The sequence below is a fragment of the Drosophila hydei genome, unplaced genomic scaffold (genome assembly GCF_003285905.1).
Source record: "Drosophila hydei strain 15085-1641.00,03,60 unplaced genomic scaffold, DhydRS2 tig00000149-arrow-pilon, whole genome shotgun sequence".
In the NCBI taxonomy this organism is placed as follows: domain Eukaryota; kingdom Metazoa; phylum Arthropoda; class Insecta; order Diptera; family Drosophilidae; genus Drosophila; species Drosophila hydei.
The window spans coordinates 7,121,297-7,146,241 of NW_022045678.1; the positions used below are offsets into that span (position 1 = coordinate 7,121,297).

Consider the following 24,945-nt stretch of genomic DNA (forward strand, 5'->3'; position numbering starts at 1 on the left):
TAGAAAGTTCCATCCCAAATAATTAGCAAGTATATCTGAGCGATTTTACCGATGGACGGCGCAAATAAATTTATAAAAAGATTATTGGGCGATATAAGTAGTCGTTCAGCTTATTCACAACTGTTTATTGGTGTGACTTCAGGATGGTACGTATTGGAACTTTAAAAGTTTTACTATCAATAATTTATTTGTATGAAGGTATACATATATTCTTTATTTAAGTAAAAAACATATAGCAGCAAACAAAACTAAGCATATTTCAAGATTCATGTTTATATTTGCGTTATAATGTAAATGGATTTTAAATACATAAGTATATATTTAAGTTTAGGAGACAATTTTAACTGTACCAAACATAATCTCTAAGAATGAACTATTGCTATTAAAAACTTGCATAATTTAAAAAAAAAGTGTAAACACTTCAAATTAGCAAACTATGTTTCGCGTTAGCCATTACCTAAAATAAGAATTGACAGTGATCTCACGATTCCCATTCCCTAATTTTCTGACATTCAGCATTATAAGATAAATACGTTTATCTATATATTAAGTAATTTAGTTTTGCATGTGAACAACTACATACATAAATTATACAATAATATTTGCGTACCTCTGACTCATTTATATATATCAGGCTCATTCATATATACGTGCAGTTTGTCAAGAAACTCTTTACACACTGAAAAGAATACAATTTATGACTAGATGCAGAAATTATGGTAATTTTAATATTTAGTATGACCTTCCGTAGCTTTTAAAACATGCTAGAGGTTTTGTCTCATTAAATAGACCAACTTTATTAAGTATTCAAGAGGGATTTCTAGGAAAACAGCTTTTAGATGTGTCCGGTTCACCGACTCCCGTTTGCTCCTTTTTTTCTTATGTATGTGGACCATTTGTTCAACGGAGTTCAGATCAGGACTCTGTGGTGGTGTATCAAGAACCTTGCCACAATTATGGAGAACCCAAGTCAGTACATTAAACTCCTTAAACTTTGGATAATTGTCTTGATAAATTTTAAAATTGCGCTTATTTCTATTAATCATACTCATACCGACTGTTTACTGCTCATGTTTACAGCAAAATTAAAGCGCTTTTCTATAGTTACCAATGAAAGAAGCGGTTTCTTTCTTGCAACTCTTGAAGAGTACCTATGCAGTATGATGGCCTGGCGGACTGTTTCATATGAGACACCTAATTCATTTGATATTTGCGGATTTTGGTCAATCTTCCTCATAATTAAGCGGTCTACCCGCCTGTGAATCTTTCTTTTGAGCCTACCTGTGCGCTTTTCTTCAAGTCTGCCTTCGTTTACCACACGATTTATAACATATATAAATTCTTTTCCTTGATATAGAAAACTTTTATGTTATTGAAAACTAAAGACCATTAGTTTGCACATAAAGTCAAAGATACCATGCTTAGTACGAGTTTATAATTTTGTTTTCGATATTTTAGTTCAGTTCTATGCTGTGAGTAAAACTCCAATAATAATGATTTTGTAGATAGAAGACGGCTAGAACTGCAGACTTGTGTGTCCTTGTAATTCATACAGCAATTTTGCGCATTTTGGATTTTAGATACCTCATACTCAAAAATATTCATTAAGAAATGCTTTAGAATAAATTAATATTCAACAAAACCTTTTTATGTTCGTATAAACGAAAACGTAGAATGATTGAATGTATTTGTATTTTACTCTGAAATTTGTGTACCGTGCAACAGAAAAACGATTAATTAATTTGTACTTGTAACTAATAAAATTAATATAACTCGGTGGTAAATATTATTACAGTAAATTGTTTCACTCCACTTTTATTTTACAATTAGTACACGCATCAGAAACATCGGCAGTTTGGGTGTCAGAATTATATTATATATTTTTTATTTATTATCATTATTTATTTAAAGCTTTAAATTGTCAGTTGTTACGTTTCTTAAAGGGCGACTGGGTACACAACAATGAAGTTTGGAAAGTTTGCTGCGTTTGCTATTGGAGGAAGTATTATTTTAATTGAAATTGCGCACCAGGAAGGATTTATTAAAATTGACTGGCCCAAATTGACAAAAAGTGTGGATAAAATAGCTGAAAAGGTCGAATCTTCAATAGCTGGAAATGATGCAAATTGGATGGATAAGGTAAATACATAAAAATGAAATCTTCCTTCATATAATAAAATAAATACTGCTCTTAATGCTACTTAGACACACAAAATAAATAAATAAATAATACTTTTTCCATTAAAAGCACAGGCCTTAAGTCTTGCATTTAATCAGATACAAATGTCAGCGCCGGCTTTTCTACTTTATCGAATTTCGAATTTGTACAGCTAACTTGCAACGAATATTCGGCTTATTTTTATTATCTAAACATTCATTCATCGGGTGAAGAACATGCTACAAATGGGGTGAAGAATATCCTATCGACTGGAAAACTTATTTTATGTTTAATGCTTGTTTCTTTTGCACATATATCATTTCTTCGGCTAATATTTAATGTTTGGTTGTTATTATTCTTTCAGACGGAAAATTTTTTGGATCGAAAACTTGATAAAGCAGAAAATCATCTTAAAGGAAGGGCAACAAAAGTAAGGAAATGGTACGCCAAATATATTGGAGATGAAGAAGGACCGAAAATTAATGATCTTCACATATTTTTAACGGCATTCCTTGGAGGAATCGCATTGGGTGTGGCTACTGGTTAATAAAAATATATTAACGCAATATCAATGCAATGTCTTTGATGTTTGACGGATAGTAACTAAATAAATCAGGTTTTTTTTATCACTCCAACTAAACATATGGTTAAAAACAGTTTGTTTACAACATACAAAGCTTGATTATCTTATCCTATAATGATAGAACATTTAATGCGTTGGTTAATGAATCGCGTTGTATGGTACCGGAAAATTGTATAATGACGCATTAATTCAATTAATATTTTTTTCCACTGAATTAATATATTTCCTGTAATAAATTCTAATTTTGCTTCATAACCTCTTGCAAATCGTAATGGAAAGCGACTCAACTAGCCGCCACTTTACTGCGCCATTGAGAAAATTCAATCGCTATGGCGATTCTTCAAATAGAAAGTATTGTTCGCATTTGAATGAATGTGTGCGTGAATGCGTACGCTTAGCGCTGCTTTTTGCATGCTTTTGTAAATTGGCTAAACGTTTTACTTAACTTATTTTTTACTTAACGGATTTTAATAAACTTTCTGCGTTTGATTCAAGTATTCTATTGGATGACTTGTCAGCTTAGTAAAAATACTCAATAGTCGCAAATAGTCCATAGTTGGCTTTTATTTCATCATGCTATTAATAATATTTGGTTATATTAACCGCATCTTCACTAAGTTCTGGCAAAAAATGTTTCTTGATCTACACTGCCTAACATAAGTATTTTTAAAAAAAATTGTTTCGATTTAACTTTACAATGGATTTAAGAAGATTTATAATTTTTTTGTTTATACATAACTAATTAAATTTGAAAAATAAGCAAAATATAATTTTTTTCATAGAAACTTAAGAAGATAATAAATTAACCTTATTTGGCTTTAATACATTTTTGAGAACGGCTCTGAATCTCTGATTATATATCTCTGCAAAGCGATGAAACGATGAAATTTTCTTACCTCTAGTTTTATTCAACGAAACTTTTTTGGATGAGTTATACTCAGAGGATCTTTCCATATAACACTGCTTCACAACTTATTTGGCTTGGTTTTAATTGTCTTATAATCTCATTTTTTAAACATTGTTGGACAGTGTGCACACTTATTGGTGAATAGGTTTGTAGCATTATTAGGCATCAAAAAATAATTAATTTAATCCCACTGAAGTATTCGGTCTGTAGTGTGCGTAGTTTTTAGCTTACCTCCTGATCTGATCTCCTGAAATATCTTTAGTCATGTTGTTATACCCTGATCCCATTGAAAATGGGAAATCGGGGTATAATGGTTTTGTGCAAATGTATGTAAAGACAGAAGGAGGCGTGACAGACTCCATTCTTGATCAGAATGACATGCCGAGTCGATTGAGCCCTTCTGTCTGTCCGTCCGCATGAGGGAACGCGTCGATCTCAGCATCTATAAGAGCTAGAGATTTGAAATTTTTGTATGTCCGTGTATAGCACGCGCATATCAAGTTTGTTGGAAATATACGATAACTATTCCCATTTAATTGTTATCGAATAAAAACATGATTGAAATGCAGTCAATAAATTATATCTCGTACGTATTAATAGCAAGAGCCTCCAAATTTTGTATTTAGTTTTATGTATATTTTATGCAATTTTGATATTTGTTGGATTTTGGATAGCGGCTCCAAATTCCCCCAAAGTCTTAACATTTAAGTTAAGTTGGATATTGGGCCATTATGTGAAGGTATCTCTATCAAGCCAATAGTATATGTAGAGCATATGCTAAAAATTTAATTAAAATCCATTGAGTAAACCAGAAGTTATTAAACAAAACGTTTAGCTAATTTGCAAAAGCACATGTCAGCAGCGCCACGCGCACGCTATATTTCATATGCATGTATTCTTTTCTATTCGAAGAATTGAAATTGCAATTAAATACTACTTGGATTATCAGCTGCTACTCAGCTTCGAATTTGCAACTCTTCTCGCAAGTGGTGCAGTTGGTAGAGGCGGCCCTCGTAAGCAGCTAGTCCCGTGGTTCGAGACCGGCGAGATGAAATATTTTTTATTGTTTTATTTTTGAAAATTATAAAGTGGCGGTGTGGATAGAGTTGGTGCGCGTTGCGTAAAAGTTGTGGGTTCAAATCCTGGTGTCGTACTGTCGATTTTTATTGAATTATGAAATTTCATATCCAAACTCAACTCAACTGTTTTACAGGTGATTTTTAAAAACTTAATGTTTATTTTTTTATCAATAAAAGTTAAAAAATATATGTAAACATTAAACTTATTAGAAAATGCGTATAAGGAAAACACTGACCCAAGATAAATTTGTTATCATAAGCAGGTAATGGTAAGTATTTTTAATTTCGAAAATTACATTGGTATAGTTTGTCTGCCAATCTTAGAAAAGCATAGACTCACAAGATTTTTAAGTCATAACCACAATTTTTGTAGTTCCAACATACAATGGATGTTTAATTTATGCAATAGGATATAATAAAAATAGGGTATAATAAATAATTAGTGGTTATACTTGTTATACTTTGATGAAATGAAATAAAACACAACCGAAGTCTAAGCTTGTGAATCAATATTTGTTTTTTATTATTTGAGTCCATTTAATGTAGAAAAGCAGGGTAGATTGTTCTTGAAACGTGTAACATACAAGAGTGTGATGATTTTCACTAGCACTGATTCGATCTTATAATGCATTATGCCTTGATCGCGAAATGAAAAAACAGCAACAGCGTACATTTTTTTTGTGTGTGAGTATGTGTGTTTTTTAAGCGACAAAGCTTTGTTGTAAGACAGAATGCTTCAAACAGCGGTTTGGCGACAGTTCAGGGTATCTCATAGTTGTGTATTGTCTACTACACTTTTCTTATTTGCTTATTCTCCACTTCCGCTGCATTTGTTTGGATTCTTTTTACAGAACCTTATGAAATAGTCAGTGTTTAAAAGTAAAGAATCATTGTCTGTTTATCGTTTCATTAGTATAGTAATATGACTCATGTCACAAGAATTTTATTCAGCCTTAATCTGATTGGTTACGTTACCTCGAATTCGATAATAAAAGTTGGTAGGTATATATTTGTATTTATAGACAGAATTAAAATAAAATAATGTAATGTATAAATTAAAGGTGCCTTATTCCCAAAAGTATCCAAGCATCGAAGCGATCCAGAAGTGGCCTTCCAATACGCTGTATATAGGGTAAATCATGACAAAAGTCTTTTACCTGATACCAATCTGCAACACCATATTCAGTATATCGGACACGACTCATTTCAGGCCGTTCAAAAAGGTATAAAATTAAGATAAAAAGATTGTTTTGTTTTATATTACGCTGAAATTAATACTCGTACACTAAATAGTTTGCAATCTTATCGAAGGCGGCGTTCAAGCTGTATTCACACCAACGGATTCTCTGTTGGCCACCCATATCAATTCAATATGTGATGATTTGGATATACCAGATATAGGAATTGGAAGATCCGCTCAAGAATTTTCTGTAAATGTTCATCCTTCGCAACAATATATCAATCAAGCGTTCCTCGATGTTATTCGATACCTAAATTGGACCAGGTTTGGTATTTTATATGAAAAGGACCACGGTAAATATATAATACCTTTAATTATGAAGACATTAAAAGTCTGTGTTCTCTTGTGCAGGTATATTAATATTAAATCAATTTTCACGTTCAACTGAAGCAGAAGTACATATCCGACAAGTATCGTCCGGTTCATATTTGTCGGTTCTTAACGAATTTAAAAACAATGAAATTCATAACATCCTGATTGACACAAACTCCGCTGGAATTTCAATTTTATTAAAAAATGTAAGTTGGAATTATTAACGATGTTCTTAAATCGTAAATATTTAAATAACAAGAAAGCTTTAGTCGGGGTGCCCGACTAGGAGATGCTCTGAATCCAACCCTATTTGCTTTCAGTATTTTTAATTGTTTGTATCGAGTATTAAAAAAAACAATTAAAACCCGACAATCCGACAATAAGACTCGAACCAACATTCTCTACGCAACACGCATCAACTTGGGCAATTATTTATATAAATTATAATTAAAAATAACGACACTGCCTGGAATTGAACCTAGAACTTCTCAGCAACGCCCGCCCTTATCAACACTGTTGCAAATCCCAACAAAAGTAGAGCTGATAATTTAAGCACAATTCTATCGCTATTGCAATTCTTCGGACAGAAAAAACTTCACGTATTTTAATATATATATATAGGAAAAATGCGCTGCTTGCCACGTGCTTTTGCAAATTGCCCAAACGTCTTGCTTAATAACTTTTATTACACCCTGATCCCATTAAAAATGGGAAATCAGCTTATAATGGTTTTGTGCAAATGTATGTAACAGGCAGAAGGAGGCGTGGCAGACCCCATAAAGTATATATATTCTTGATCAGGACGACAAGCCGAGTCGATTGAGCCCTGTCCGTCTGTCTGTCCGTCTGTCCGTATGTGTGAACGCGTGGATCTCAGCATCTATAAGAGCTAGACACTTGAAATTTTTTTTTGAAGGTCCGTGTATAGCACGCGCAGGTCAAGTTTGTTTCAAATATTCGATAACTATTTGCATTTAATTGTTATCGAATAAAAACATTATTGAAATGCAGTAAATAAATTATATCTCGAACGTCTTCAGAGCTAGAGCCTCCGAAATTTGTATTTAGTTTTATGTATATTTTATGCAATTTTGATTTTTGTTAGATTTTGGATACCGGCTCCAAATTCCCCCAAATTCTTAGAATTTAAGTTTAGTTGGAACTAGGGCCATTTTGTGAAGGCGTTTGCATCTCAACCAAGCCAATAGGATATGTAGATCATATGCTGAAAATTTCATTAAAATCTATTAAGTAAAACAGAAGTTATTAAACAAAACGTTTGGCCAATTTGCAAAAGCACATGTCAGCAGCGCCACGCGCACGCATTTTTCCTATGCGTGTGCACACATACATTCAAATGCGTGTATTCTTTTCTATTCCAAGAATTGAAATTGCGATTGAATTGTGCTGAATTATTAGCTGCTACTTATGTTTAGATTAGCAACAATTCGCGTAAGAAGGACAGTGGCTGCGTTGGTAGAGGCGTCGATCGCATGCAGCTTGGTCCGGGTTCGAGACCAGTGGAAATGAAATGTTTTTTATTGTTTTATTTTTTTTTAGTTATGAAGTGGCGGTGTTGGTAGAGTTTGTGCACGTTGCGTAAATAATCCGGGTTCGAATCCTGGTCTCGCAATGTCGATTTTTATTTGTTTTCTTTTTTTTCTTAATACTCGATACAAACTACGGAAAATATTACAAAACTCAAAGGACTGGGATCAGGGTATCTCCTAGTCGGGCACCCCGACTAGAGCTTTCTTACTTGTTTTTCTTAATGGATTTTGATTTGATCTGATTTTTCAGCATATGATCTACATATTCTATTATATAATTGTCAGCTAAAACGGGAACAGTTATCGATTATTTGAAACAAATTTTATATGCATGTGCTATATAGATGCTGAGAGGCGTGCTCTGATAATCTCTGATAGGCAATCTCAATATACTTTTTGTATGAAGTCTTCAAAATTTCCGTCGAAAATAGGAAGTAGCATGTTTTAAATAAATCTATCTAAAGATAGAGAGGTTTAAATTTACGTTTGAATTTCAAGTCAGAATGCCGTTCTGTAGCTTAAATTGACATAGTAAAAAAGTAAGTTTTTTTAATTTCTTGGAACTGCAGATTCTTCAACAACAAATGAATGAATATAAATTTCATTACTTCTTCACGAGCTTTGACCTGGAAAATTTTGATTTGGAGGACTTTAAATACAATTTTGTAAATATAACATCATTTCGACTTGTTGACATGGGCGATGTAGCGGTTAAAGAAATTCTGAAGGACATTGAATCTTATGATCGTCGGATTTTAAATGAAAATGTTTCTACGTATAAATCCCTGAAAACTGTTAGTATCGAGGTAAGATTTTATTTTCTTATTTATATTATTGTATTTATTCATATGTTTAAAATTCTTAGACAGAGGCAGCTTTGATGTTTGACTCGGTATATGTGTTTGCAATAGGATTGCAATCAATTTATCCCTTACTTCAGCTATCGAATTTGACTTGTGATGAAGAAATGCCGTGGAATGGGGGTCTGAGCTTGATTAATTATATAAATGCGGTAAAATTTCGGATTTTGTCTAATATTATTGTTATTAAAATATTGGTTTTGAGACCTACTGGAATTAATTTTAATATAAGTATATTTAAATTTAAGAAATATATTCAATTCGGTTATATTTATACTCGTTCACGAAGTTTTACAACTGTGATTGTCGTGTTTGGGCAATGTCCTTAATGCTGTCTGCCTGATTCTCGTCTAACTGCTTGAATACAAAATATTTCGCTACGCTACGCTTTTGAACCTAAGGGACTTGAAACTTAAGTTTTAGTACCTCAACATTTTGGAACGTAACGAAGAGTTGTGTTTCTCAACAGATCGATTAATAATTATTTTTGCACACCCATAGGGAGCGCAGTGGATTGGGGATAAATACATATATATTTATTTATATAAATTCCTTTATATTTTAACAATATTGGGCTACCGACTTGAAATTTGATACTGCGGTCTAAATATTTTTCATCATGTTAACGAATTGAGATGACTTGGCCATGTCCGTTTGTTTGAAAAAATCTCGGGAATTTTAGATTTAAATTTAAAGTTAAACTCAAAACTATTTTTCAATAAATCCAATGGGATTTATTTCTTATTCTTTTTTTATTGATTATTTTTATTACTTCACACAGTATTAATGAAAATGTGTTTAGATTATTTTTCTTATTCTTTTTTAACCATTTTTATTACTTCACAAAGTATTAATATAAATGTATGTTTAGATTTGGTTTTTAGGATATATCTTGAAGAATATAGGTGTTAAGTTTACTATGTTTACTAATCAATTTGTTTACCTCCCAAAGTGATAAACCTTTTCAACTAGTAGAGATTTATTTTAATTACTCTCTGAAAATTGTATTATGAAAGAATATGTAGAGCTGGAACTATTTAATACATACATTACATTGTACAACCCGTAATCGCCAACTGAAGCCGTCTAGTGATGGCGTATTCGTGCATCTGTATATAAGTTTGTATGCTTTTGTGAAACATAGCATAGCTACGAAAAAAATTCCACATATCTCCTAGTCTGGCGCTCCCGACTAGAGTACTTTTTAGAATTTAAAATACAATTCTTAATACATTTGTCTAAATTAGGTTGAATGGAAAGGATTAACCGGACCCATACAGTTTAAAGAAGGTCAACGAATTCAATTTAAGCTCGACCTTATAAAATTAAAGCAACATTCAATAGTAAAAGTTGGTGAATGGACACCTCAAGATCATCTTAATATAACGGAGCCGTCATTATTTTTTGATGCTGGTTCAATGAATGTAACCTTAGTTGTAATTACTATATTGGTTCGTGTCTTATTTCTTAAAATTATAATTATATTGGTAGTTTAATATATTCATGGATTCTAGGAAACACCATATGTAATGATGCGTTACGGAAAAAATTATACGGGAAATGAACGCTTTTATGGATTCTGTGTTGATATATTGGAAACAATCTCACACGAAGTTGGTTTTGATTACATATTAGATTTGGTGCCTGATAGGAAATATGGTGCCAAAGATCCAGAAACAGGGCAATGGAATGGAATGGTTGCTCAGCTTATGAAATATGTAAGCTTCAAAGATATTAATATAGTATCAAAGCTATTACTTTCTGCAGACGGGATAATAAATTTGATTATAAAGTTGATTCGTGTACAACAAAGGATGATTAAAAAAAACTTATTTTTGTTGCCTTGTTATGTTGTGTATCTTTACATTTTAGAACATATTTTCTTATTTTATTTTGCTTGCAGAAGGCGGACTTGGCTGTTGGTTCTATGACAATCACATATGCAAGAGAAAGTGTTATAGATTTCACTAAACCATTTATGAATCTAGGAATAAGCATATTATTTAAGGTATGTATATGTTGACATATGTTGACTTTCATGTTTTTCTTATTTGTAAAAAGATGTTTTGGAATGCGATTTTGTCCATGCTTTTATCTATATTTGGTAATTAACATTTTTTTATTCGTTTGCAGATACGTCGCAAATCAGAAGTTTTTTTGTAATGTATTTTATTATTTATAGTGATAAGTATTATAACACTCGCTGCAAGTTTCGAAATCTAGAAAAAACCTACCTTAAAATTTTTGAGTGATACTTTCAGTTGGTTTAGTCTTTGAAGTTGTTTTAAATCTTCGAAAACTTCCTTGCTTTCTGTGAAATCAATTAAAATCGTTATCGGGATTTCAATACCTATACAGTTTATTTTATTATATTAAAAAATGTTAATTGGACTTAAACTATATTAATTAACTTATTTATTTATCGAATTCAGTATTGTAACCTTAATTGGAGTCCAAATAGGCAGCACTTACTTATTCTTAGTTAGAAATCGGGGTGTTAAAAACTATAAACATAATCGCATTTTGAGTTGCAGTGGATGTGTTGATGCAAGTAATATTAGCTGGTTGTGGATAATATTATATTAAGAGAAGTCAGTTTTTAAATAGAAATAAATAGAAGAAGGGTAGCTCGTTCGGAGGCGTCTGACTATTTGATAACCTGGTGCCGAAATGGCAAATGAAAAAATATTTGAAATAATATGCGGGTATTCAGTTTATTTTTATGCACTGAATTGATGTCAATGTTGATAGAGTTATTTTATATTGTCTTCCTACCTTAGTTCTATTTGTTCCAAGTGTTGTGCGCAAGTGTCATAATGAAACAGTTTGCAGATTGGTGCGCACTTGGTTACATCATGATATTGTAGCGAGAGTATTTCGTGCCGTAATCGTGGGAGAAATCTTATTATGGGTATCTCTGTGGGATGCTCAGATAATAAGGTTTTTAAGCCATTTTGATTTATAATAATGGACTTTGAAAGTGTAATAGTAAGCATCAGACTCTGAATTTTAGTTATTAACATTAATTTCTTGTTAACAGCGTTTTGTTCCTCTTTTTCATTACGGTATCCGTGAGTAAGTCTATTTATTTCTGGGTTTCCATATTTATCACTACCTGAATATTATTGAACTTGATCATTCTTGATTCAGTCATCCTAATAAAACCTTAACCAGCGGCCTCTGATCTGCCAGCTACAATCTTGACTGACGTGACCAGATAGTCTAAACGTTAAAACAGACAACAGACTCCTGCTGTGTTTCAAGTTCACATTTAGCAACTTACGCATGTGAGATTGAGGAAGTGGGCTTTCAGCCTGTTTTGTCTTTTATTGCAGCGAACTCAGTTAGATTACAACAATATCTAACGTATCCTCCTTGTTTTACATTTCCTTCAACTATCAATATGTACTTGCTACCAGGGCAATGACCAATCCATTCAGGTTACATAGACACACGTAATTTTAAGTTGTCCTTAAGGATTAATCTTCCTCTTTCCAAAATTTAAGGTCTGCTTCGTTGTCGCAATATAATAATCTGTTTTATTTTTTTAAGTTGTTCATTATTTCGACGATAAGGATCTTTGCGTCTGTTATCGTTCTTCATCTTCATCTTTGCTTGTAAAGTGAATAGCATGACGAATTTTTTCCATGCTCAAGGAAGATTTGGTTGCTGAAGCAGTTAACAGGGTTTTCTTTGGACTCTATCGTGTATGCATGTATGAGGACGCATCCGTTAGATCAAATGGTTTTCGGAAATTTGGATATAAAAGCTTTTGATGCTATAACATGGCAGTGAAATCTTTTACGAAACATCTGTAATAACTGGCTAAGTCAAAAATTGCTTCAGCTCGAACAGTGTTTTTGGCTCAGGGTACTCTTGCATGGATTTAACTTTTTAGGGGTCAGTCTTTGCACCGTCACTGACCGCTATAAAACCGAAGTACTCAACGCTTTCCTTGAAAAACTTTCATGTTAGCATCACAAAGGGTCACAAAATCAGTCTATATGACCTACGTGCTATTTCCCGTTTACAGAAAAGGTTATGACGTGAACATCGTGTGTTTTGCCAATTTGGTCACGCAGTACTTCGTCAATCGCTCTTTGAAAAATGCTTCCTGTATCTTTTAATCCGAACGGTTATCGGCAGAACTCATATTTTCCTCCATTTACTGAAAAATATGTTTTTTCCCTGTCCTCCTTGGCCAAGTAAATTTGGTGTTGACCGGATCTTAAATCGAGCGCTTGAAATATTTTGCTTTACCCATTCGGCTAGTATCATGGCTATGTTTGGCATCAGGTATTTATCGGCGACAGTTCGCTTGTTTGACTTCCGAAAATTAATAACGAGGCGCTTTTTATTTTTTAGCTTTTTTGTCAACAGGTCGAATTGTAATATGGGGATTTTGAGGACTACGATGTCATTTACGTTAGTGAAGTTTGTTTCAATCGTGGTGCAGCTTTTCCTATGCTTTAATGCACTATTCTCGTCATCGTAGTAAGAAATGATAGCAGTTATTCTTAGGAGCCCCTGTTTCGATTATTATTATTAGTTTTCTCCCACCCATCTGTCATACAATGTACAGAAACCGGGAGCGTTTTCTAAAAAATGTATGTCACATTATGAGTCTGAGTCGTCCAGAACCTTAGCTAACATCGCAGTAGCGGTACAATTATACTGTTGGTCTTCATTATGAATGGCTTGCTGCACAGTGTTGTGCACTTGCTGGTGTCTTTTGCCTGGCATATGTTCTTTGCCCTTTCTGGGCTTGTGCGTTAATGATCTGATATTTTACGAACCTTGTCTGTTGCCTTTACCTCGACGTCGGAGTGTTGACGTCCATAGGTTGTGGCGACTGTTCTATTGCATTGTGTGGTTAATCTGGTCCTGACTAGAATTTTTCTATTGCTGTTTGGTCGGTATCCTAACATAGTAACGGTTTTCATCTGACCGTTCAGTTTCCTGCCTTTATTGCTTTTTGCTGTAACTGAGAACGTTTTTACAATTGCACACCTTTCTTTGCTAGCCTCTGCCTCTCTGGCTAGGGTCAGTGTAGAAGGTAAGTCTTTTGGCTGCGATGAAAATACAACTGATCTTAGAGTCTTCTTCAAGCCGGAAACAAACGCAAGCAGTGCATGATCCTTTGGTACACCTTAAACTGGAGTACTTCTAACTGTAATGTGCTCATTTGAGTTTTTTATGCGTTTAACGTTAATTGAATTCTTCTCTTTAGCTAATTTCGCTTGTAATCAAGACTTGAAGCTGGGCAGCATCTTTTTGATGACTTTCTATCTGGCTGTCCCACTTTACTGCTTAATTCTTGTAGTTTTCTATAAGCAGAGAGTTCATCAGCAAAACAAACTATCTTGTAGACATTTCACGTACTCGTGGGTTGCAATGACCGATTATAAACACATAATCGGCATAATGCCGGAATTTGATTTAATTTGGATTTTATATAAAAAACGAAACCAAGAAACAAATGTCAACACACTTGCACTGACAAAGAAACAAAACAATTTTTTATGACTTAAACGATGATTATTTGAATAAACTTTTTATGTCTTTTTCCTAGCCTATGTGTCGGCTGAAATACTTTCTAACGTTGAAGTTAAGTACAGAACAAGTATCAAAGCTCTTGGCATCATTATGAGCGCAGCTGCCGGGCAATATTTTGCATAACAACAAAGTGTTAAACCGTTGTGCTTGAAGATCTGCACAGGTTCTCTTTCCTCATATTGGCCCCATCTTGCCTGCTCTTCTGGCAGCTCCACTGCCTATATAGCAACCCAACCTCAAGAATTCTTTATAGAGTTGAGCTACTTCAGTACCAAGTGATCCGTGATCAACACAATCTTTGATGTTCTAATATCCTTATCTAGCGATCCTTAAAGTGCAATTTTCACTAACACATTCCCTTTCATGGAACTGAGTCAGTCGCCGGCCAGATTTCTCCAGAGGTATTTTCCAATAGCCACTCTTTAAATCTAAGATCGTATTATAGCTTCTCGAAACTGGTCCAATACGCACTTATGGAAGTGGATATGCATCCTTTACGTATCTGCATATATCTTCCATTTTTAATCTTTTTTCTTGATCATCACTCGTTAATCTTTGCCTATTTCATCCACTTGTTTGTTAATTTCAGCCTAAATAATGGGCCGGTCATCGTGATCCAGTGTTCAGTAACATAGTGGGGCCTTTTATGTTATGCAATTCGTCAATTCTTTCCGTAGGAATGTATTCACTTCCAGTGGCTGCTGTTGCGTCGACTTCACTCCCATTAGCGTCTGGGGCCTACTTGCATATGTGGATTTTTTGGTTAAATTTTTAGCTTTGGCCGTACTTCCGCACTGTGCATATGCTGACCAAGTAATCCTTGCCCAGCACCTGATCGTCTGTCCCTCCTGTCTGTCCCTTTAAACCTAATCGTTTGGGACACGTGTAAAGCCCAAGTTGAGTGCGACCTAGTCCGCAAATTTTATGCTTGATCTAGCTTGTTCTTGGTATTTCATCTATGTGTTGCAGTGTGTTGAGGACATATCCGAATCAATTGCTAATTCAGAGAGTTACCCACAGAAAAATAGAAACTGTCTGGTTATTATTGGTTGGAGTAAGGTGTTCATTCTTACGGACTGACGAATGGATGGAAAGACAGACAGATAGGGTTTAGTTTCGTTCAGGTCAAGAATGGGGCCTACGCCTTCTTCGGCTTGTTACATACATTTTATATATTCTCAATATAAATTGTTTCATTAATTACATGGTTAGTACTTATCTACGATAAGTCTAAAGTTACACTCAAATATTACCGATTGTTCAGGCATGAACATACAACTAATTCTAGAGAGTGCCATTGGAATAGGTCAAGTTACATGTTTAGAATCTAAAATTAAACATACGAGCGCTGACCCTTACACTGGCAGCACTAGATAAGCTAGATTTAAGAGATGAAATACGCATGAGTCAGGGTATAAGAACTCTATCTCAGACGAATAAAGATCATTACATAACTGAACGCCGCCACAGTCAAATGTATTCACATTTTGGCCCTTCGAGCAGGAGAATACAAGAAAGTGAAGTGAAAAATTGTTTAAATAATTTTCTTTGGCTTATCAATTCAAGCTGTGTGTAGAGGCACAGCGCGATCAAAAAGTCTATCAACACAAAAATACCTCCAATGGGTCAAGCCAAAGACTAAATAAGAAACAAATTTTGATACGAAACAACACAAACAAAATGCTGTCGGCAAAAACTCTTGAGTTGCTCTAAAAGCAATCAGAGATCTATGATAAGATGCGGCAGAGCATCACGAACAAGGATGCGTTATCAGTCATTGTTAAATAGGCATACGAGTTTACTGCCAATCATCTAACGCTAATCAAAATCGGTGTCGTCGACCACCAATATTTTAAGGAGAAAATATATGATAATAGAAAACATCAGGAATTATGGAGAGTCTCTGATGAAAGTCGAAGTTGCCGACCACGTCATAGACACTGACCAGCATCCATCCAACCAAAGACATCCAATGGAGAGCACAGACAGCAGGAAATAATATTTTCCCAAAGAAGCTCGAGCCCATTGGATGTGATGGTAGACCCTGTGGACCGACAAGCTCTAATAGTAAGGCAACACATGCAAGAAGTGTATGCCAATCTAGAGCTCAGCAGCCAGGAAGAAAACTTTGACTATATAGACAAGTTGATTTTGCTGTGGAATAAAGTCCAGTCAACACTCAAAGATTTAGAGGCAAAATATGAGAAATTTGACATCGATCAGATCGATGAGTTGGAATGCAATGTCAGCATACTTACAAGAAAACTAAGCAGAAGTGTAGGTGACTTGCAAAATATAAAAGAAACGTTCCAGAGCTAGCGAAAGTGGATCTTCCTCACTTTAATGGAAGTCCTAAAGAGTGGCCAATACACAAGGAAGCTGAACTACCTGAAATCATGCCTCAAAGGGGAAGCCAAAATGGTCGTAGGCCATTTATTAATTGGCTCGTCTGCCAACTACAACTCAGTGTGGGAACTAATATGCAAGTTCTACTAAAATATGTGAAACATTTTTTAGAGCCGTTAACCAGCTAGTGGATGTGGAACTGCTGAAGAACAATGATGAAGGCAACAGCAACAGAGTGCATTTACATCTTCAAAGAAAAAGGTCAATTTGGTAATGAAGCTGACGTACTATTCGCTCAAATTTTGTTGCGACGATTCTCTCCGGAAGTACAACAACATTCCGAGCAAGAGAAATTCAGTCCTTAGACAATGTGCTAACTCAATAGACTCAGTGGAAAAGAGTGCCACCCATACGTCGATGGAAGCAAAGACAATGAGCTACAAAAGCACAAGGAGTTTGTATATAAAAACACGCTGTGCTTTAAATGTCTTGGCACCCATAGCATTGAAGATTGCAAAAAGAATTGGACTGGCAATCAATGCACCAAAGCACATAACAATTTGTTTCACGAGGAAGCAAATAAAAAAAAAAACCGGCAGCAGCAACTGTCTAAATGACTGCGTTCATACAGATTAAAAATAAGTCTGGACAATACGAGCAGCTATGAGCTCTTATAGATGGAGGCTCACAAAAAACCTTAATATCTGAAGAAGCCGCACAATAGTTAAAACTGCGCCGAACCAAACGGAATGTGGAGGTTCAATAAATTTCGCAAACTTTGGAAATTTTTAAAAATAGTGTTTGCTTAACAATCAAACCCAGGTTTAGTAGCAAATTTGTCTCTACAACGCAGGCACTTGTTATGCCAAAACTTTAGTGAGCTTTACCAACCTAGAAAATTGGCATGGATGTTAATAAGGATTGGAATAGCTGGGAGCTAGTAGACTCACATTTTAACGAGCCCATTCGAATTGACGTTGTCATTGGCATTGATTTATTTCCCCTAATCATGTTGGGAAAAGTGATGAAAATTAACAAAACACTGGGACAAAACACTAAAATTGAATGGATTGTCTCCGGCAATATAACTGGATTATCAACCAACAAGGTAATCAGCACATCAACAACGACGTGCCTGGACGTCCTAGAGAACTCTGGGAAGCATCGAAAAATGAAAATACAGCATATTTAATTCTAAGCATACCGTCTACGCACTCAACCCCTTACAGGGAGTGCAATCGCAATAGATCAAATTACAAGCTTAGGTTCTAAAATTAAACATACGAGCGCTGACCCTTACACAGTCATCACTTGATAATCTAGATCTAAAACTCTATCTCAGACGAATAAAGATCATTACACAACTGAACGCCACCACAGTCAAGTGTATTCACACCAATTCTGCAAAGCTTGTGAACGAGGAAATCCGTATTTTATGCATACATGATTAAGTGTAGTGAATTTGTCCACAGCTCTATGTGGTTAATACTATTAATAATAATAATAATAATAAATTAATTAACAATGGGTCACGGTAATATATGGTTTTGAACAAATCTAGAAATATAGTTCACGGCTATATTGACTTGCGTTCTCCGTTGGATCTGCGCTGCTAATGTAGCTTTATCTTATAAAGAGAAAAAAGTTATAAATGTACGAAAATTAAGAGTTTAATACGGGATACATTATAGTTTGATTTCTTGTCCACTAAAGTTTTTAAAAAGAGTTTTATTTCTATATTATTATATAATATATATACAGCAACAAAAGCATCTAATATTGTATAAATACTTTTTTAGGTCCCTATGACGGAGCCAACACGACTATTTTCATTTATGAATCCACTGGCAATTGAAATATGGATTTACGTTTTGGCAGCATATTTATTTGTATCACTAACAATATATTTATTAGCAAAATTGTCTCCGATGGAATGGCGTAGTATACACCCATGTGATGTGGATCACTTAACAATAAGCAACCAATTTACAATATCGGATAGTTTTTGGTTTACTATTGGAACGCTTATGCAGCAGGGATCTGATATATATCCAAGAGCTACATCTACCCGAATTATAAGTAGTATTTGGGGATTTTTTTCGCTTATTATAGTTGCATCATATACTGCTAACTTGGCAGCATTTTTAACTGTCGAACGTATGATCAACCCGATCGAAAATGCTGAAGATTTGGCTAGCCAGACAGAGATTTCATACGGAACATTAGATAGTGGATCAACAATGACCTTCTTTCGGGTAAGTATATGCGGATCACATGTCTACTACCTACTTCGTAAATTTATATAATTTAACTCAATTAAATATATCTCAAAAACTGTACTCAGTTGGAATTTATGTGTTATATATATATTTACACAGAAATGTCATAAGACAACTTATATGAAAAATTCGGGGACTTACTTACATTAAAAGGATTGTTTAACAAATTAGAAAGCTCTAGTCGTTCAGTTCAGAATGGGAGATACCCTAAACCCAATCTTATCTGATTTTTTTTTAATATTTTCCAAAGTTTGTATCGAGCATGAAAAAAATAAATACTGATATCAAAACAGCACGATTCGTCATCATCATTGCCTACGCAATGCGCATTACCTCAACCAAGACCGCCACTTCATATTTAAAAAAAAAATGGTCTTGTCGACGCCTGGTATTGAACCCGCAGCTATAACGACCGCTACTGTATTGCTTATGCAAGAAGTTTCAAATCTCTACTAAAGAAGAAGATATCAATTCTAACTCTATTTAATCACAATTTTGATTCTTTGAATAAAAAATAATGCACGGAAAAATGCGTGCGCTTGCTGTTGCTTGCCACTTGCTTTAAAATTTTTTCATAATTGGTCAAAAGTTTTGCTTAACTTCTGTTTTACTTAACACATTTTGTTGAAATTTTCAGCATATGATCTTCATATTCTATTAAAGTCATCCTCAGCTAAGTAAAAATGCAAAGTCCTTCACGTATTTGCTCTATTTTCGTATATACTCTGTGGGGTCTGCCACGCTTACTTCAGCCTTTTACATACAGTTTAACAAAACCATTATACCTTTAACTTTGTTTTTCCATTCTTAATATAGTTTCCTTATATGTTATTATTATCATTGAAACTTCAACCTCACTCCAACTGTAAAACTCACGATATATATTTTTGATGAAATGATACGAGATAATGCTCCGATTATATTCAGATGCCAAGCTCTAGTTAATAGAATCTGTTGCGGAAAAATTTTAATTCAATTTTGTAATTTAATTTCTTTCTAAAATTGTTTCTTGTAATAGCGAGATTTGCTTAAAAAAAGGTACCAATGCAATGGAGCAACATTGCGAAGAACTAATCCTAACTAATTAACCACTGTATTTTGATTGTCATAAACAAATAGTAGCTTACGATACTCCTTCGAAGCGCATTGCGCACGTCAAGAGTCTGGCACTTGCGCCCATTTTACAGAATTTCTTTCTTGTTTGCAGAAACATAGTTATGTGACGGCTGTCCGATAGATCGAGATCAGATGATTTTCTAGCAGATTACGAATTAAACGAGTACACCCAAGGCAGTAGTGCAATTGCTCATAATAGGTTTTTTAACAGTTAGTCCTTGGCAGTGTGCCATAGAGTTCTGATGCTCAGTTAATGGTGGCTGAGTCTTTTTCGATGCGCTATCACGGTGATTTGAGATATGGTTGAGACTTTTTTTGAATGTATACTCCAATGACCTCCAGATACCAGTTATTGACCTCAGGATTCGAAAATATATTTCCTGCAGACAGCGACGATGTGTGAGCTGCCATCAGCGACCGTGTTGCCATTTTCGAAATCTTAGACCCAAATCTTATTGCAAGTTAACTCTGGGTTTTGGAATTTAATTCAAAATGGAATATTTTGTTATGAAAAGAATTAATGCTAGATACCTTTAATATGTTTGTTAGTTTTAGTTTTTTTAAATCGGTAATTATTATCCTGTTTTCTGACAAAATTATATCTGTATCTGTGACATTTGTTATTGATTAGAGCTGTCACTGGATTTTTGTGTTGATTTCTAATTATCAATGTAGCGAATTTATCCGTCCATTGTCTGTGTAGTAATGTAAAAAGTCCAAGATTTATTCTAAGAAATATAGAAAGTTTAAAAAAACTAAATTAGCAAATAATATAATAATAAACTGATGTACAAATAAACTGTGAAATGTTCCTGGCTTAATTGCTGGTTGCCAAACACAAATCCCCATAATAAAAGTTGTCGTCCCAAAGTGTCCTTTTATTACTTCCTGAGAGCATTATGTTTTAGCTATTTTTTGTGCTAATTTAGTAGCTTTTATGTTCCTGACGTAAACTTTCATTTTGAACATTAAAGACTCTATTCTTATCTCATGAGCCTTAATGGAGGAGGTGTATATCAGTTTGTGTCTTGTTAGTTAATGAGTTAATTGTCCTATTGTACTTAATTGTTGAAAGCATTAGCTCAACTATGTCGTCAAGTTCTTGTTAATTCTTTTACTATGGAATCCCGTCGATTTCTCGTTATCACAGTAAACAGTTTTAATCTTAGAAATAAATTAACAATCTGGGATATAAGGAAAGTGATGTTTACTATTCCTCGTGAGTATTGGTTGCACGATTCAAGTTGAATTGAATTACTTATTCGTTGAGAGTATGTCAATGTGAAGCATTTCTCCAGCATAGAATGCGGTTGTGCTTTGCATCAAAAAAGTTTACTGCCAAAATTTATTTCAACCATTTTTACCGAAGGATTTTGTCATTATTTCTTTTTGTTCTGTATGATCTTCGAATGGAATGCTTCTACTACACTATGTTGGATATTAAGGCCAATATTGTTATTTCGCAATGGAACACAATGTGTATTGGAATTCCTTTAAGAGGGTCTGTAAAACTGGTATCTAGTTCTTTCAGAATGATGCGGCTTAGAATGCATTTACGGGGTTGTCTATTGCTTTAATAATATGCTAAGTAGCTGCATTTAACTCAGGAATTTCTAATGCATCGGTGACGAAGTCTTTTTTAGTGTTGAATGCTTTCCAGCGGTTTGTCAAATTTTTTTGCGAAACAGCAAAAGTTGATGGTCAGATAAAATATTGGGGATATTTACTCCATAGAGGAAACATTATCATTGGCCATAATTTACGGGAGGCTTTATGGCCATATCAAGTGTTGTTTTCCTAAAAATAACATTTTTTATCTTACTTAAATTTTGAAGCTGGCGCCAGTTAATAATTATTCTCACTTTTCTTGATAGGTTCTCTGCGACTATACCATTATAGAGTTTTGAAATGCCTGTGAGAGGTTGAACTATTTTAACGTAGACTTTACTAGAACTCCGGTATAGCTTTCTCAGTCAATATATGATCATAGTTTGAATATCGTCAAAGAAATTGATACATTTGAGATTGCCTGCACCCTTTTTGGTAAAGTTGTTATCCCACCGCTGGATGCGATGAATCTAAAATATTCTACAGCTTTCTTAAAAGCCTTTATTGTTTGCTGGAGTACCCTCATTTCTGCAGCAGGGAAATTTTTAAGGGCGCAATGAATCGTTCGTTAACTTTTTTTCAACAATGACTTTAACTTTGACTTCTGCAAAGTCAGCAGTGCCTATCGGTTTAGGGTATAATTTTGAATATGTCGTAATTACAAATATGTCATTTGTTCGTGTAAGTGCAATAGTATTGATGTAGTACGGCAGTCTTTCAATAGGAGCTTTGAGTTCTATTGGAACTGCTTCCGAAATGGTGTGACTTATTATTATGGGACCTGGTATGAAGTGAGAAGACGAATTGACTACCATGAGGTTGAGGAGGTTGAGACCCCAAAGCTTGTTTGTTGTTTGTTGTGTAATGAAGACTCGCCACTCATGGAAAAAAATAATTTCAGTTTTCTTATTATTTCCCTATTAAAGATTTATTCTGAAAACCCTGTTGTAAATATTTTTTTGTATTTAAAGGAACTTGCATTTTTATTTTCTTCTCCTTAATTATAAGAGTTTTAATAGGCACGGCTCTTCGGAGTGGTTGGCATACGCTTTGTCAGCGGGTCGAACGCTGTGGTGCTTATGTGGGTTTCATTGGTGATGTTGTCATGTTGGCGCTTTTGCTTTTGTTGGTTAAGTCGACACCACTGTTTCCGTTGTTAGTTTTTTGCAATAATTTTTAAATAGTGTTTTTTATAGCATGCCGATAATTCCGACTTGTGGCGGAAATGAAATTATATACCGGTGATCCTATCTAAGGCCAGTTTCGGTTGCGAAAACCAAAATACTTTGCTTTCATACAGGCATGCGGACAGCAAGATGCGCATAGCAAAGAAAAAACAATATACTCTTTTTACTTCGAGAACATAAAGCTAAAAATAATATTTAAAAACGGGATAACATCGGGATGGATATTTACGAAAATCTCGTTTTATCACTTTTGACAAAGTATTTAAAAGTTTTACAATAACAATATCTTTGGTAAATAGGACTCCATGATTGAAACCTATAAAAAGATGTGGAGAATTATGGATAATAAGAAACCTATGGCGTTCACATCTACATATGAGGATGGCATAAGGCGCGTGAACCAGGGTAATTACGCCTTTTTAATGGAATCAACAATGCTTGACTATATTGTTCAACGAGACTGCAATTTAACACAGATCGGCGGATTATTAGACACAAAAGGTATAATTTTTAAAGGCATAATTTTGAATATCAAAATCAATAAAATGAAAATAAGTAAGATGGTTTTAGTCGGGCATGTACGGCCTTTTAATACCTTGTACATATACATACATATCTTGCATTTATGTGTACATATATATGTACACGCATCCACACGCGTTTTTATGTATTTAATAATGCTGATAAAAATGTAAGTTTAAAATAATTTTCAACAAAAAATGACCCCATAGAAATGACCCCTTCAGAATTTCCATTTTGAATGGGCAACATAATTTACTTTGTGTCAATATGAAAACATGCAAGAATATTTGGGGTTTAGTCATTAGAGAGTGGATCACATTTCATAGTTCTATGTTATGGGGTATGCAGTAAAAGAAAGCTTGTCGTTTTGCCCGTTTAGGCTCTTTTTACAAAATTAAATCCTTGAATAGGTCATACTGACGAAAAAACAGTGAACCTGCTCGCAAATTTACATTTTTGTTACAGTCAAGAAATCTTTTAATGTTAAGGGTTTATATAATATAATAGATATATTATATGGGTGAAATATTGAGTATTTTAAAATGTATTTCTTATTCTTCCAATATACATACACATGTATAACATGGGCTCTTAAGGTAAAAAAGTTGAAAGTTGTTTTTCATAAATAAATTTCATCTTTAAACTATAAGTTTTCACATTCCATTAAATATATTAAATTTTAGGATATGGTATTGCTACACCTAAGGGATCTCCATGGCGGGATAAGATATCTTTGGCTATATTGGAACTTCAAGAAAAAGGAGATATTCAAATGCTATATGACAAATGGTGGAAAAACACTGATGAGACATGTAAACGGATAAGCAGCAATAAACAATCGAAAGCAAATGCATTAGGACTCGACAGTATAGGTTGAGTCCAACAATTAATATTTAAATATGTTATATTTATGTTGAAATGTTGTAGGTGGTGTATTTGTGGTACTAATTACTGGAATATTAGTGGCGTTTATTGTTTCATTCTTCGAATTTATGATTAATTTCCGACGACAGGCGAAATTAATGCGAATTACTCATTGCAATTGTAAGAATCACAATCAGATAAGCTATCCACCTGCTAAGGATTCACAAACAAGAACCGATTTGGCATATTTACCTCCGCCACGTTCTCTATGGGTTGAAATGCTTGAAGAGCTGCGATTTGCATTTTGGTGCACTAATAAACGTCAACGTCCAGAGCTTAATAGTTGCTGCACCCAATGCCAAAACTAATTATAATTTAAATTAAAGCATATTAATTTATATTTTTTTAACAACGATGTAATGTAATAAAAACTTGTCCCGCTGCATTTTTTTGTCTATCGTTCTGTTTTAAAGATGTATCCAGAAAAATATGTAAAAGGGTTTGAGCATTGCCATCGGATTCAATCGATTGTTATTTGGAAAAAAAACGTGATGCGTGTAATTTCAGAAAATAAAAAATATATAGTAATAGTTGATCTCAAGGCCGCCCTAAGACTTTATGCAATACTTGCTCCATTTTTAATGCATATAAGAATAATTTGACTTAAAATTGTATTCCTAACTGACCCGTCTTATTGGTTGCAATGGAGCCACTGGCCAACCAAAATATTCTCTTAAAAATCAAATGCATATCAAGTAAAATTGTTGAATGGTTAGTT

At 34.1% G+C, this 24,945-nt stretch overlaps 2 protein-coding genes across 3 annotated transcripts; both read left to right on the plus strand.

Annotated features, from left to right (window-relative positions):
- The first annotated feature begins 3 nt into the window (after positions 1–3).
- LOC111594403 (FUN14 domain-containing protein 1) lies at positions 4–2,932 on the plus strand. The gene is made up of 3 exons (XM_023307676.2): positions 4–146; positions 1,944–2,139; positions 2,523–2,932. The coding sequence occupies exons 1-3, from the start codon at positions 52–54 to the stop codon at positions 2,703–2,705; spliced, it is 474 nt and encodes a 157-aa protein (XP_023163444.2). The 5' UTR covers positions 4–51; the 3' UTR covers positions 2,706–2,932.
- A 2,491-nt stretch (positions 2,933–5,423) lies between these two features.
- On the plus strand, positions 5,424–24,604 carry LOC111594402 (glutamate receptor ionotropic, kainate 1). Of its 2 annotated transcripts, XM_023307674.2 has the most exons (13): positions 5,424–5,725; positions 5,789–5,950; positions 6,021–6,260; positions 6,319–6,485; positions 8,399–8,635; positions 8,695–8,841; positions 9,937–10,140; positions 10,204–10,407; positions 10,593–10,697; positions 18,391–18,846; positions 23,081–23,282; positions 23,987–24,175; positions 24,231–24,604. In XM_023307674.2, the coding sequence occupies exons 1-13, from the start codon at positions 5,650–5,652 to the stop codon at positions 24,533–24,535; spliced, it is 2,694 nt and encodes an 897-aa protein (XP_023163442.1). In that variant the 5' UTR covers positions 5,424–5,649; the 3' UTR covers positions 24,536–24,604. The 2 variants fall into 2 exon arrangements, with proteins under 2 accessions (XP_023163442.1, XP_023163443.1); XM_023307675.2 differs by lacking the exon at positions 9,937–10,140.
- Positions 24,605–24,945: the final 341 nt, after the last annotated feature.